Here is a 15,780-nt window from a genome sequence, read left to right as displayed (position 1 = left end):
TGGTCGGTCGCTCGGTCAGTCGTCTCCCTATCTCTTTCTCTATCTCTCTCTCTCTCTCTCTTTCTCTCTATCTCTCTCCCCCTCTGTGTTGTCCCTTTGTTAGATTTGTTTGTATTGCTTGACAAGTTTTTCTTTGTTTCATGTTCGTTTTGTGAGTGGAATTTCAAGTGGACAATAGGCCCCTTCCAATGCCACTGCCTCTGCATTTGTTCCCCTTTCCAGTGCAGTCGCATCAGGTGCAGCTGCAGGCGCAGGAGCAGGCGCTTTTAAAACAAATGCCACAAATGTCTTAAGAGTTAAATTATCTGATCGATCTGATCGCTTGTAAGCCAGAACTCAACCGTTTAAGAATATTTAATACCCTTGACTCATTTGTGAAGGTACTTTGCAACACTGCTCAACATTTAAATAAATAAATAAATGAATATTTATATATGAATTTATTTACTTTTTAAAATATATTAAAAATCGCTTAATGTGCTGCATTCACAATATTAAAGAAAGCCCATTATTCTTATGGGCTTATCATTTCTTTTGCCTTCTTCTCATTTTACATTTTACATTTTGTTCAGGCTCGTTTTTTGGGTCGCACGTAAACCAATCCATAATTTAACCCAAACTGACAACGGCTTGTGTTTATTTTTAGCATCTCGAAGCGTTTACAATTAAAGTATTTTATATAACCTCTGCGATACCCTTACTTTTTGTACATCATCAATTTAATATGGATATTATACACTCTAGTAAAGTTGTTCAAAAAAAATATGCTTAACGACTGCAAAATGAAGATAATTTTGATTCTCCTCACGATTCTGGGTCTGTGCAAGCGACCATAGATAAATCTAGTAAATGCTAAATAGACAGTACTACCTTCCAAGTATTCCAGAAGTTCCTTGCCCTTTGCGCCTGAAACGGCCATTTTTGAATATCTCCTAAAATTATATAAAGTACATGAACTGCGATCGTCAGCTGAAGGGCAAGCAATGTGTATTACAAACAAATATTTAACATCGGGTTCAAAATTTTACTAACTCGACTGAATTTCGACATCAAACGCATTTAGTTTTATATTCGGAGGCCAATGGCCAAATATGCTTTATTTAAAATATTTAAAGTTTATTGATGATTTTATTAGATATAACATGATATTTGATCATTTTTAAGAGTATTAAATGTCTTAAATGTAAATGCCTATTAGAACTTGACGATGTGTCCCGTAAAGTAGACAGCATGCTGATCGCGTATGATGAACACAAACGGATGATCGGCCACAAAAGTCTTGGGTTCCAGTGGCAGGGACATGGGCACTCCAGCAGCATCTGGGGAAACAGAAAATAACAGAGCTGAAATCTTCCAAATTTGGTTGCACAAAGGCAGAACTACTTACAACTGACACCTGCAGCCTCGCAGCCAATCTCATTCACATCGATAAAGGTCTTGTGTTGCACCTTCGTGATCCGCGTCCCAATTGGCGTATCCTCAAAGATGTTGCTAAAGTCAGCCGCATCCGAGAACATAGTATTGATGCCCAGCTGAAAATGGGAGAAAGTCGAAGAAGGACCGTCAATAAGTTAAAAATCGGGCACGAATTTTAAATGATATAATATATGAGATCTTTAAGGTTGTGAAAGGAATACAGCGTTTCCCAACTTTCCCAATTTGAAATTGTAGTATTAGTAAACCACTGCCCACTTCCCAACCAAAGCTTACCTTATTCAATGTGGGTCTCAGATCGGTGTCAAACTCAAACTTGAACTTGGGCAGATAGACGGCGACACTTTGCCACTGCCAGCGCTCCTCGAGCAGCTTGAAGTCGACTCCCTTGAGCTGCTGCTCCAGCTGCTTGAGGCCGGTTCGCTGATTGGGCAGAATGAACCACATGGTCATGTTAATGTTCTCGAAGAACAGCTCAATGGCCTTGGCATCCAGCTCGGGATAGTCGGCATAATAATACCAATTGTCGGCAAACATTGTGGGCACCTGCACCGCCTGCGATTCGCTTAGCCAGAAGTCGCGATCCTTTGTGTCGTCATCGTTGAAGGGACGCGCCCAGCGCGCCTTGAAATAGATGGCATTGATGAGGGCCACATTCGTGTCCGGCTCAATGGTGTCCACCACACGCTCGATCTTCTGCTGCGTCTTCTCCCGCACCCAGTTGTTGATGCGCTCCAATGCCTCCGTCTCCTTATCAAAGTTGAGGCCCTCCACCTCGGAGTCAAAGTACTTCTCGGCCACCTCGCGGAAATGTGGCGTTACCTTTACTCCCTCACGTGTGTAGACCTTGTTGGCGATTTCCAGCACTGTCTTCGACTTGATGTACGAGTGCAGCAGGCGATGATAGGTTTCGGCGAGACCATCCTTGCTCTCCTTGGCCGAGGCATGCAACGTGCGCTGCAGCTCCGTGGCAGTTTTGCCCTCAGCACCGTAGTAGGCCAGGCCCAATGCCAGCTGCACCGAAACTGGCGAGATAATCACATTTTCATCCTGCCGATCGGTGGCCAAGGTTTGAAACAGTTCGGTGGCAAATAGATTGCGTTCCTTAATGGAATTGGCCGCAATTGAAAGCGGCAGCAGCAGCAGAAAAACTAAAAAGAATTCACAATGTTAACAACACTGGCCAGCAGCGCCCTTGGCTCAACTTACTGTAGTTCATTGCGCCTGCGTCGACAGCTCAAGACTAAAAGTGAAAAGGCTGCGCAGGCTGTCATTTATAGTCGCCGCAGCAGCAGCAGTAGAAGCAACAGAAGCAACAGAAGCAGCAACGTAGACGCTTTGCATTTAAAGCAGCACATCAGACAAAGGTAAGAGAAAACAAGTAAGAACGTTGCTGTCGACTGAGTTCGACTGCGATATACCCTGAGCCCATCCATTAAGCATATTCTCTCATTTCTTAAAGTGAAAAAAATAGGGCAGCGCATATATTTATTCACAAGCCCCAACTCAAATCACCAGCTTGCGACAAACGCTTATTTATGTATTAACATATATACATACGTACAGGAATCGCAGGTAAATATTATATTTAGCGATAACTTGGGAATTTCTTATCCGATTTTAATGAAATTTGTAAATCAATGTAAATTATATATTTATTAGAAACCACTGCTTTCAAAATTGTGACTTTTATTGCTTCGGAAATCGAAATGTATCGATATTCGAGAAGCAGTCGCAGTTATCGATTATATGAAATAAATTTAAAGATTCTAGCTCATATGGATAGCCGGACATGGCTATATCGATTCATCTACTTATGCTGATCAAAAATACTTAATATATATATATATATATATATGCTTCCTTCTGCCTATTACATACATTTGCACACATTCATTATATCATTTTTACCCATTTTCAACGGTTTCAGGGTATAATAAGAAAGGCAGTCGCAGGAATTGTGCGCTGCTTCTAGTTGCTTCTGGTTCTGACTGCACAAAATACTGGGTACACTCAGCACTCTCTCGCACGCGCACCCAGGGAGAAAGACAGAGAGAGTGTGTGTGTGTATGTGTGTGTGTGTGTGTGTGAAGCAACACACTTGAGTTGGCTGCTCGCCCTTGCACTTGTTGCACTTTGCTTTTGTGTTTGCGTTTAGATTTGAACTGCTGCTGCTGCTGCTGCTGTTGCTGCTGCTGTTGCTGTTGCTCCTGTTGCTGCTGTTGCTGCTGCTATTGCTGCTGCTGCTGATGCTGCCTCACTCTTGCATAGGGCTCCTCAACTATTGAGTTTTAGTCGCCTGTCAAATTGGAGCTGAGCACTGTGTGCAGCGTACAGCATGCAGCACATTAACTCTAATTTCGTGTTTTATGTGCTGCTTTAATGCTTTATTTTCGTATTTGTTTAGATAATGCATGGATAAACAAAAGATCAGCCCCAGCAAAAACAAACATTAACATTGCATAAATTGTTTATCGACTGTTCCACAACTTCTCACACACACACACAGAGCGTTCCAATTAAAGGCAACACGCACACATAAATTTTGTAAGCACTGAAGACGAGGCAAGGCGAGACGCAGTTTTGGCCTTATCCAATTTTTTTTTTTATCATTAAAAGGTAGAATGGGCAAACGTGTTGGGCTGGGGGAGAGGAGGAGGAGTGCACGCAGCGGACCACCGTTTTCTTTTTTATTCAAAGTACCGAAATTTGTTATTTATGCACAGTTTGTGTGAAACGCTAATAAATTTTAATGGAATTTTAAAAACATGCTTTACGGCCAAGCCATCGGTGACCAGCAGCGAGTACATAAATAAATCTCGCTAACTGAGCCCTTAGCTCTGCCTCCTTTGCCAAATTGCGGCCTCAACTGCCTGTTGCCATATCATCTTCTCTGCTTGTTTCCCTGCCTCCCTTCTTATCCGTATTTTTTTTATTTATATACTATCGCAAATGACTTTTGGCTACCGTATGCAACAGTTTATCAATCGTGAACAAATCTGTGCGCTCTCCCAAAAATGATAGAAATACTTTCCTATTTGGGATTATTAAACAGTTAATAATCAGATGAAAATGCAGCCTTGCCTTTGACAGGGGTATCTTGTAAAGAAGAATGCGGAGTTGGTTTTCGCACTGGAAATAATTTAAAGTCTAGTATATCATATATTCACAGCTCTTAAAATATAAATCTATTTTTATTCTGATATAATAATTGAAGGTAATTGCTAAAATGTTTTCCATGTTTAAAAACATAATATCAAATATAATAAATAACTTCTATTCGATGATCATTGACTCTTTATGATAATAATAAAATAAAGTTATCGGATCAATAAATAAACTACATGAAATTCGAATGCGAATGCATGAAAAACTACGCGTCTAATCTCAAGACAATACTTTATATCCCATCTTCTCAGCTCCAAGATTTTCATATGTGCGTGTGTGTGTATGGCTGTGAGTGTATGTGTGTGTGTTCATTTGTGTGCGTGCTTGTGTATGTGTGACAGTCCTGGACAACGACCGCAACTGCCAAGGCGCTGACCGTTCTGATTGAATGATTTCACTGATCGAGACAAAACATGTTAAAGATCGTGATGTTGTTGTTGCCATTGTTGTTGTTTTTGTTATGTCCAGGATGTTGTTGTCTTTATAGATACACAGCACGGCAGCCTGGCCAAAGGCACAAGGCAACAAAAACAATATCAAAAACAAGGAACGGTCATCTTAGCCACGCCGAATACCAAATATCCTTGTTAATTGAAGTTAGCTGCTTACATTTAAACTGTTGTTCCAAATATTTAGGCTTACTCCAATTTCTGAAGACGGACAAACTTTTAAAACAATTAAAACAGCTATTATAGATATATTGAATTAAAACTAAGAATGCTAACAAAAATGTAAAGGGAAAAGACAGATAGACATGGGTATATTAACTCGGCTAGTGATGCTGATCAATAATATATAAATATACTTTATGTGGTCGAAGATATCTACTTCAAATTGTTACATACATCATGACAAAATCATAATAACCTGAACAAGAGTATAAAAAGGAATGCCGATAAAAAGAGTCTGAGTCTCAGTCTGAGACACAAGTTGATGCTGCAGGTCGACAGGCGACAAGAGACAGGCGAAAGGAGATATGGCAAGGGGTACCAGGGGACCAGAGAGGGGCAGCAGCTTTAGCGTTTAGGGCTGCGGCTTTGGCTTTGGCGTTGGCTGCATGCAACGGCAGCAAAATGTTGCTGATAAAAATAACTTGCCACAAAACTTCTTTGAGCCATGCGGAAAAGCACAAGAATGATGAACCAGCAACAGCAACAGCAACAGCAACAACAACAGCAACACGAATTATGTGATCGCCTCAGCTCTCTGTTGTTTCGGTTTGAGTCTGCGTGCAAGTAACCCAAAACCAGTTGATGATAGAGCAAAAACAATATAAAAAAAAAATAAAAAAATATTGAAACAAAAGGCTCACAGCCCCCCAAAGTGAAAGAGACTGAGCCCAACAACAACAACAGAGTACAAACAATGACTCTTATCGTTCGTCAAGCGTCCCCAGCATCACCCTTCAGCTGCTTTTGTTTCTAAGCATAAACAATAAATGTTCACATAACTATACAAAATAATTGCAATTTGTATGCAGCAACGATAATCTAGATTCTAGAAGATAATCTTCATGAACGCTGCGTGCGCACTAAATGGCAGCTACTATTATAAATACATAGTTGTACTATATTTTATGAACTGTCCTACTTAGAAAGTCAGCTGTGGCAAAGATGATTTTAGAGCAGGGCGTCGGCCTTAATTTTATTATTACTTTCATTTTGGAGGTTTGTATTAGCGGAATACTCTTCGTCACAAGCGTCAAAAATCAGTTAATTGAGGAATGATGTAAAATAAATAGATGTAAAATAAATATCTGTCGATATATTTTGAATCCCATCGAGATTCGTCTTCTTGAAGAGCTGTGGCACAAATATTAATTATAAAAACATATACAGTTATTTATAGGTAGCATTTGGTATTGTTTAAGTAAGCAAAAAAAAAAAAACACCGAAACAAAATGTATTCCCTGTTAAAAATCTCATATTGGTCGTCAGGATCTGTGTTGTAAATTCAGATGCATTCAGATGATGATTAGATGTATACTTGATACATCTTTAAATGTTGTGGCTTAAGGCGGCTGTCTTTACTGCTTCAAGAGTTTAAAAGCATTAATATTTAGGAATATGATTTATGTACATGTATAAACTAGACCTGTTGACTAGATGCAGCTATGCAGTTAAGTGCCAGCTAAAGCGTCGAAATACAATTATTGTTTATGTTAATTACTATGAACATACTATTTGGTATAAATATCAACTCTCTGCAGCTGCTGACAACTTTCTTGGAGGCTGTTATACAAGCTGCGTAATTAGCCACTTGCTAACGCAATGTGCTGCAATCTAATCAACTGTTTTGGCCAAACACTTTGCAGTGAAAACGAGGCGAACTTTCATTCAATTTTCAACAGCAATATCGAAAACAACAATAATAACAACAACATCGAAAGCAGTTCATGCAAAACCAAAAACTCGACACGCTTCAAGAGAGATGTCGACAAACATGAGACCGGGACAAACACTTAACCACTTGACCAGAGAGGAGTTGACAAGACCAACAATACCAACAAAAACAACAAAAACAACAACAATGACAACTACAACACGACAACATAGATGACACAAACGACACGTCAATCTAGCCACTGCCCACATGCGGCATGCAACATTGAAACAGGATTTTCCAATTCGAGATGTTGCTGCGACAAATTAAGCTGAAAAACTGCAAGTACAACTGCAACAGCAGCAGGAACAATAACAAGAACAACAACCAGAACAACTTGATGCGTATTTAGAACTTGTTGTAGTTCTTCTCGTTAATTAGCACTCAAATAAGCGAGTCTGAAGACCCTTAAACTGGCTGCAATTTTGAGCCTGCTTGCAGCTAGCAGCTTGCATCTTTGCCTCGCGTGCCTTTCAGTTTCTACAAAATCGCCGTCATCTTTTGGCATCAAATAAGGCGTTTGCCGATGCAACATGTTGTTAATGTCCGTTAAGGCAAGCTGACAGCCACCCAGTCAATTGATAGCCCCACGATCTGATCTGCATCACAAGTGGGCGCAGAGTGGGGATCTACTAGAAACCAGAACTAGAAAGACCATCACCTCAAGGCATTCAAGGATCGGCGTTAAATAAGTACAAACAGACAATAGAATCTAAAATGGTTCAAAGGAAATAATATTGTTTGTCTGTGACAATAAATGATGACTTGAAATATATAGAATTATGTTGTAACACTTCAACGTGTTTTGGTTATTGAGCGTTCACTGTACCAATACCGAAACTACGAGTGTCACATTCCTTCTACGCCGTAAACGAATCAATTTGACTCTCTTTTTGGCAAACTGCACAAAACACAGCAGCCGAACATTTGATGTTGTCTCTGAAACAAGCCATCTATCGCTCGATTGATCAGACGATCGTTTGATTAATGTCGCAAGCTGTCCATCATAAAATGTCAATTAGCTGATTGAAATCAGCGCCATGCGCTATTATATCAATTTATGGCCAACGGGAAACTGCAGCCAGAATCACAGCAGGGCCAAAAGCAACAATGCTGAAAACCAACGACAAGATCAAGATGCTGTTGCAGCATTGGTTGGCTCTGGCTGCGCCTATTTCCATTTTGTGTGGTACTTTATGTAACGATTCGCCTTTCAAACGTCTTCAATTTGAATTGCAAATGGAAATGTTGCCTTGCTGCAAGAAACACAACAAGAAAATCAGCAGCAATGGCACACGCGATCATCCTCGCGCTTCCAACTAGCTGGGATCCCAAACTCAACAAATGATGCTGTCTGAATGCAGTTTGTCGGCCTCCCTCCTCAATCCGCCAATCGACACACCTGAAAGGAAGATGCGCTTGCTGCTTGAAATTCGTTTCATTTTGCTCACTGTGCATGCTAATTTTCGAGGCAAACATCGATCACGGCGACAAAAGCTACAAAGAGAGTGAGAGAGAGAGAGAGAGAATGAGAGAGATAGATAGATGGAAGGGAGGAACGATAGAGAGAGTGAGAGACAGACAGTGTTGGCGAGTTAAGACACACTTTTGATCATTCGAATAAGCAGTACGCTAAAAAGTAGGCAGCACTTTCTTAGACTTCAGGAGAGCATCGTCAGATCGTGTGCACAGCTGTCAGCTTTTAGCTGTGTACTATTTCCAATACTGCCTAAAAGAGTGCAACACTTTTCACAACTCGCTTTCCACTTAATTAAAAATTCAATTCAATATGCTTCTAAAAACCTCTAACCAGCACACACGGCAACCTGTGTTTGCTAAAAATTCAAAATCTAAACTCAATTATAAAGAGCGCATGGAAGCTTGCAACGCTTTTTGCCTATACCCAGATAGGCAATTTAGCAATCGTTCAATTCGCACCTAAATTGAACTGTCAGTTCTAGTTTTTTTTTTTTGATTTTTTTGTCAAGTCGAGCAAAATTTATTGACGTATTGGCACTGTTTTCGAGCGGCAGAGGATTTTGGCTCGAATTTAGAACGACTTTGGGCCGGCGTGTGAACGCGAACAGCAGGCAGGAATGGCGGACGAGATGTGGTGCAGATAGAAGGGCAGGCGGCTCCGATGACAGTTGCCTACCCTTACTAAATATGCAAATGGAATGAAACAAAAGCCGCCTTGCTATGAGCACATGTGCGTTTTAAAAGCGGATTTCCAAATTTGCGCGACACTTTTTACGGCCGAACTTTTGGGAAATGGCGTTTGTTGTGTGTGCTGGGCGGAGTACTGCGGAAATTTATTGTACGACACGCCCGCGAAAATAGTTTTAGAGAGTGCGTTTTATGACGTTGGCGTTGTTGTTGCCGCCACCCGCTAAAATGTGTTAATGTGCGAGATTCGCATGGCGACTTTTGCGCCTGACGTCACGCTACAAAAATTCGAGTTAACATGTCCGCCTGAAAGTATGCAGCGCAAAACTGCGCTGGCTTTGTTTGCAACTGCGAACTCGTTTGTGGCGAGCAAGGAGGCATGGAGGCGTGGTCCACTCACTCACACACGCTCACATAACAATTGCAAAGTGTAAAATGTGTTAAGCCATCTGAAATGGGGGACAAAAAATACAGGGGGCGCTCTCTAGCCTCCATTTGGAAGCTTAACAACTTTTGTTGCTGCCCTGCGACTTAGTTTTGCTTTGATGGATGTAAAGCCCCATTGTGCTTGAATGTGTGTGTGTGTGCGTGTGTGTTTTTTTGCTGGATTTATTTGTGGCAACACAAAGATTTTTTAATGGCATCTTTTGTAGCTATTTTTTATGCCCTACCAAAAACCCAAACCCATTTCATAAGTGCTTATGTGTGAGTGTGTGTGTGTTGAACACTTGATATGGGTGCAGACGAGGGTGGCTTGAAAACTCTTTTAAGCACAAATAAACTTGCCACATTGTTGCCCTTTCATTCATTCAGTCAGCACCCCGCTGGCTTCGTGCCGCCTGAAGAACCTCCTCTGATAGCGTGTAGGGGGAGGGGGCGTGCGCACTCAAGCAAGGTGTTTGCCTGTTAAATTATATAACAATGCAATGAACTGTAAAATACGCAGCTAAGTGCTGCTGCTTAGTGCGCAGCTCTTCACATTGGAGTCGCTCTCAAAGTTGTCGCCGGGAAATGCCATAAATGGACAGAACTCTCACACACATATGTGGCTGCGAGGAGTGGGGATGCACGGGTGGCTGTCACAAAGCCATTACAAATCTTAATTATGACCCAGGTAAGAAGTGCTAAAAGTCTGTTAAAATGTGAAGCTAAATTACAACAAATACCATAAATGTGTACAGCAACTTAAGAAGTTTATAGAGTTAATTAAATTCGGCTTATATTTAATATTGAATTGACAGCATGTAGCGGTCGATAAACCATGGCACTTAAAGATTATATATGTTTAAAATCTTCCTTAGATTGAATTACATAAATTGAAAAGAAATAAACTAGGACCAAAGATGTGTCGTTACTAAAAATTAGTTAAATTTCGCATAGCCACCTCAGCATATTATTTTAAATAACATTTAATACCTGGCATATTTTCTGTCAGACTATCTTATTAATGTCAAGGTCAACCACTCCCAGCTCGAGCAAACAAAAAAATAAATAAAATAAACAAAAATTCTTAAAAAACACGCCACAAAATTGTGTTAAATAATGAAAAACTAAATTTCGCATTTAGATAAAGTAAATGTGAAAATTATGCAGTGCCTGTGCCTAATTAAATAAAACAAACAGCAAAGCATAAACCAACACACACACACACAGACACATATATATATATATAGGCATGTGGCTTAAAAGTGGGCTAAATATGAATTACCGAGAAAATAGTGCGCAGTTAATTAAAACATAATGAGCATTTAACATGCAGCCAAAGAACCGCAGCCTAAAAATCAATTAAAACATAGCACACTTCTCGGCGTAGTTGTATGTGAACCTGTGCGTATGTGTGTGTGTGTGTGTGTGTGTGTGTGTGTGTGTGTGTATGTATGTGTGTGTCCATAATTGTATGCGTGCTGCCATTAAAAGTAGCTCACTCTCGAATACTTTGCGGTAAATGCTTTAATGTGTGACTGCAAAAACCGAAGCAAGACAAACAAGTCAGACTGGGCTATACTCGATCTGAAGATACCCATCTATAAGATTCTAGCCCTCATAGCCTCTCGGACTGGCGGGTAGATGGACAAACTGATGCAAAAGATACTTACCATTAGCAATAGAAAATACTTTCTTTTGTCTGTCTCGTGTGTTTCCACGACCTCAGTATACCCATTTAACCCATTTCTAATGGTGCTAGGGTATAAGAACTGCTGCCGCAATTTCAATTCAAATCGAAATGAAATGACTTTACTTGGATACACATATTTATATGAGGGGAGCAGCTCTAGCTGAGGGTATTCCCTGTTTCAGTGGCACGCACCCTCCCCAAACATTCGCCCCTTAATTTAAAGATTACTTTTTCTGTCTCCCCGTTTTCTGTTTGCGTTCAATTGTTTTTATCAGTTTACATTTTAAAAAAGAAAAAAACGGCAAACGACAAACAAATAAAAGTCTTGATGGTTTTTTTTCCAACTGCTCGCAGAGATTTAGCTGTGATTTAGCCAGCAATCGTTGAAAAACACATAAACTTTTTGCCTCCTTGCTTTTGGTTTTATTGGCATTAGAGGGTTGCCTCAAAAAGGGGAATGGGCGCCCGTTAGCTTTGTTTGTATTTGTTTCTGCTTCGATTTGTTTCGGCAAGAGCTTAGACTAAGGCAAGTGCAAAGCTTCGATATAATTGAAACTTTGCTCATTAGGTGTGCTCTAAAAATCGGTATTGCAAACCGTCTTAAAATAAAAGGGTAGCTGCTGCCTGTCTTAGCTATGTAGTAAATGGTGATACTTGAATAATCACAACTGCATAGAATGATAGAGAATGTAATTTATATATTATATTTATTTTAATCAATGTGAATATCTTGTAACCACTTCGAGGTTAGATCTACTCCACATTGTGATACTTGCGACTATTTCAAAATAGAATTTATAAGAAGGTAGATGTATTTGTCATACTTCAAGTTCATAGACGATATATTCTAATAGTAGCGTTTGATGAAAGCATACATATGCATATAGATTGTTTTTCACAATTTGAAAACCTTATAATTGTACTATATTTATTTAATTATATATGCAAAGTGGCAGGCATAAAGTAACCTTGTCTCCAGATATAATGTACTCTTATTAAATGGTTATTGATTTCTTTAGTGAGTACATATAATAATTTGTATAATATTTAGATTGCAAACACTGTCACTTACACTGCATGTCTTGGAGATACTTAAATGCGCACATATGCAATCCACCACGCAGCACATCTATTCCTTTTGCATGCCAGCGACAGATGAGGGGCCACCGGGTAGACAGGCGACAGAAGTTGAGGCTCCATTACTCATCTGGCAGATGTGGAGAGTGCCACTCATTTCCTTGGGGTTGCCAGTCAAGATGATGTTTGCATTGCTCGCTGTTGCGAGTGTGTGGTGTCTGCAGCAATGAAATATAATGAATGATGTCACAAGGCGAGACGAACAGAGAGGTAGCTTGTCAAAAACATCTGAGCTGCACACGAGTGAGGCACAGCCACATCTGAGTATAACTGTCAATGGGGCATTTGCAGCAGTCAGCGACTGCCCCGGTGCAAAAAAAAAAAAAAAATGACAAAAAAACGTAGACAATGATAATGATTGTTGTGCCAAGCGCGCTGGCAAAACCTTCCCTGCTGTAACTGTTACCCACCCACTGACGGATGAGACAATTTGTCATTTGATGCAGACGCGACACGGCAAGAGCTAAAACTGAAACTGGAAGCAATCCCTGACAATGCCAACCAACTAGTCTACAAGTGAGTACCATATGTGGGCGGCGTGTGTTTGTTTGTTGCTGGCGTCGCATTGATTGGCAAAGCTGGGCGCAGCTGTTCCAGGAAAGTAATAATCATGCCAAAAGCAACAATAGCAACAGAAATAAAGCTCAAGTGCTGCTATGCAAATAGCTGAGAGCCATCGTCTTTTGGGGCTGCTTTAAAAGGACTTTAATAGCTGGCCAAATAGCTGTAGGCGCGGAAAACGGCCACAAAGACGATTATGCAGAACGCAAAGCGACGCAAAAGCGAGCACTGAATAATTATAAAATTTCAGGGCAGTCACACATACACACACACACACACATACTTACTGAAATACACACACGCACCACATTCATAAAATGTATAAAAATGTAATGGCATTTAAGTGGCCGTCGGCGTCGCCTCTTTTATTTGCCGTCGCTGCTGCGAGTAGCAAGGCGCAATTAATATTATGGCGTGGTAGCAAAAGTTGATGTGCCACAACACTCACCCCACCACCTGCCTGAGGAGAGGTGGAGAAGTCGACTGCTGGCCGCCGGCGCAGGAAGCACTTAGCGTCGCAACATGCGAAATGAAAAATTGTGTTGCCTGCTTTTTGGGGCAGCAGCCATTGAACTTGCGACCAAACAGCAACAGAAAAATGAAATGCCGCATAAATAATAACACAAAAAAAAATGCTAAAAATTCATAAGTGCTTGCCATAATTCACGACCTGCCCCTGCCCAATTACCGTGTCCACCCAGATTACCTTTGTTCGCTTTAACTTGTTATCAGCAAAGACGTTTATCAAAGCTGCTGCTCAAAGTTAAACTTATACATAGACAATATAGCGCAGACAGCGACACCCTAATTGAGCTAATTCTTCTGCCAACTGTAGCTTGAAGCCGCTAGAGCTGCGAATTTCCAAGCTTATGCAAATAAATATGCGAAATGTACGTGACCAAGTGCGTAATATGCAAAAAGTTGAGAAGCTCCAACAGCAGCTCCAAGTCATCATTACGCTGTGCGAATTCCAAATGAATGTCAGCCAAAGGACACATACACACACACATCCACACACACTCGGGCACGACATGTACAATACTTGTGAGACAAGGCAAATGGCGTGGAGTACGCCAGCCATATAGGCGACAGCATTTGAATTTCTAAGCAGATTAGAGATGAACACGTGTAGTAAAATCTGGAATATATTATAATATGTCAAATAACATCATATGCAGCAAAATTGACGCGAACAAAAATGTTGATCATTACGACGGTCACAGGCTTTACCTGCAATCTAAAATAGGCATTTTTAATTGAATTTATAATATAATATTATGAAATTTGTCTATCTTTTGCTGACGTTACCGAAAACATAAAGCTTGCTACGAAATGTGGGGATGTCTAAGAAATTCATAAGTTCAGTATAGTTAAGTATTCTTGAAACTTATTTATGTTTAAAGAATCATTTCAGTGTACTTTATAAATTCCTCATATGCAGATAATTAAAGCTCCAATTTCGGAAAAGGGTTATTTATCATCGGCCGCTGTATGCCGAGTAGTGTTAGTTCGTGTTAAGCCGTGTTTAATCTTAAAATCATGTAGAAAAGCACGAGGCACTTGAGTAAAGAAGACACGCACCCAACACTAAAATCTCTCAAACAAGCAGCGGAAATGGAGTAACAACCAATCCCACGCGAACAGCGAACAGTCCCTCTCTCTTTCGCCCCCTCTCACTCTCTGACAGTCTGTTTGTCTGGCAAAAGTAAAAGTTTGCATTTAATTTCACAATTTATATTAATTTTCAGCAAGTGAGCGAATTCTCCTCATGCCTCGTGGCTCGTCTGCAATTAAAAGGGGAAGCATGAATTCTGCTCAAAATATGGTGGCATACAATTAGGCGGCGCATTCAGCAAATGGCAGCGAGAGAGCACGTGGCCGTAAGCCAGTTGGCAACGCTTGACGACAATTCCCCAGGCGTTCCATGCATCATGGAGCGAAATGCAAAAGTCGCCTCCCAGTGCAACACGGTGCGTATGATTGATGTGCCTGCCTCTGCGAGTGTGTGTGTAGTGGGTATTGCCGTAGACGCCGCAAATGTAATTTGTGTGACTCTTTGGGGAACTAAACTTGCGCCTGGCAACGACTTTGACTGATGACAAACTTTGCATAGTTGTGCGTTGGCTACTTAAAGCGCAAGGGCAGCTACTTAAAGTCAGTCGCATCGATCTTCATTTCATGGAATTCAATCAAGTTTTTCCATTTGTTGGCAAATTGAAAACATATGTTTCCACACACAGCATTTTGCTCATATGATGCGACCAAGTTAAAACAAACGCCGCCATAAAACCAACAGACTTGAGGCACATACAGAGCACAACTGGCAAACACGGAAAAAGAAAAGCTACTTAAAAATGTTACACACGTACAGCCAATTGTGAGCAGCCCAAGACATTCACACACTCAAATACATACACATATATGTATATATATAAAGAGTCAACAACTTTGCCGGCAACGTCGCCAAATTCTCCAGAGCCTGTGAGTCCAACCGAAGGCAACTTCATCAAGTTCTTTGTTATGGCCTCAGCAGCATCCTCAACGTCCTCATCATCAGTCTCATCATCATCATCATCATGAGTCTCATCAACAGCGGCAGCTACATGTCTGAGGCATTTTGCTGCTGTCTCACATCATTCACACACACATACATACTTACATACTTGCACATGGCACCAAGCACCACTAAATTTCACGCAATCACGACTACACACATTTCCACACACTCACACACACACACACTCATTTAGCTCTGGGAGTGTGTGTGTTTGTTTGCCGACAGCCTAATAAAATATTTAGTTGGTGCTCATTGACAA

The 15,780-nt window shown here is 40.7% G+C and overlaps 1 protein-coding gene across 1 annotated transcript; it reads right to left on the bottom strand.

Moving 5' to 3' along the window:
- Positions 1 to 1,132: 1,132 nt before the first annotated feature.
- On the bottom strand, positions 1,133 to 2,719 carry LOC6559340 (serine protease inhibitor 42Dd). The gene is made up of 4 exons (XM_001986677.2): positions 2,644 to 2,719; positions 1,711 to 2,585; positions 1,388 to 1,532; positions 1,133 to 1,319 (listed from the first exon to the last, which is right to left on the bottom strand). The coding sequence occupies exons 1-4, from the start codon at positions 2,651 to 2,653 to the stop codon at positions 1,195 to 1,197; spliced, it is 1,155 nt and encodes a 384-aa protein (XP_001986713.1). The 5' UTR covers positions 2,654 to 2,719; the 3' UTR covers positions 1,133 to 1,194.
- Positions 2,720 to 15,780: the final 13,061 nt, after the last annotated feature.

This window comes from Drosophila grimshawi, unplaced genomic scaffold (genome assembly GCF_018153295.1).
Source record: "Drosophila grimshawi isolate 15287-2541.00 unplaced genomic scaffold, ASM1815329v1 contig_1367, whole genome shotgun sequence".
Taxonomy (NCBI): Eukaryota; Metazoa; Arthropoda; class Insecta; order Diptera; family Drosophilidae; genus Drosophila; species Drosophila grimshawi.
This window is presented reverse-complemented; position numbering and strand designations above follow the sequence as displayed.

Excerpts from the sequence above, each read along its gene's own strand:
- LOC6559340 (XM_001986677.2), bottom strand. Across the intron at positions 1,533-1,710 it reads TGAGACCCACATTGAATAAG|CTGGGCATCAATACTATGTT; the intron begins GTAAGCTTTGGT and ends TCCCATTTTCAG. Across the intron at positions 1,320-1,387 it reads CGAGGCTGCAGGTGTCAGTT|ATGCTGCTGGAGTGCCCATG; the intron begins GTAAGTAGTTCT and ends CTGTTTCCCCAG.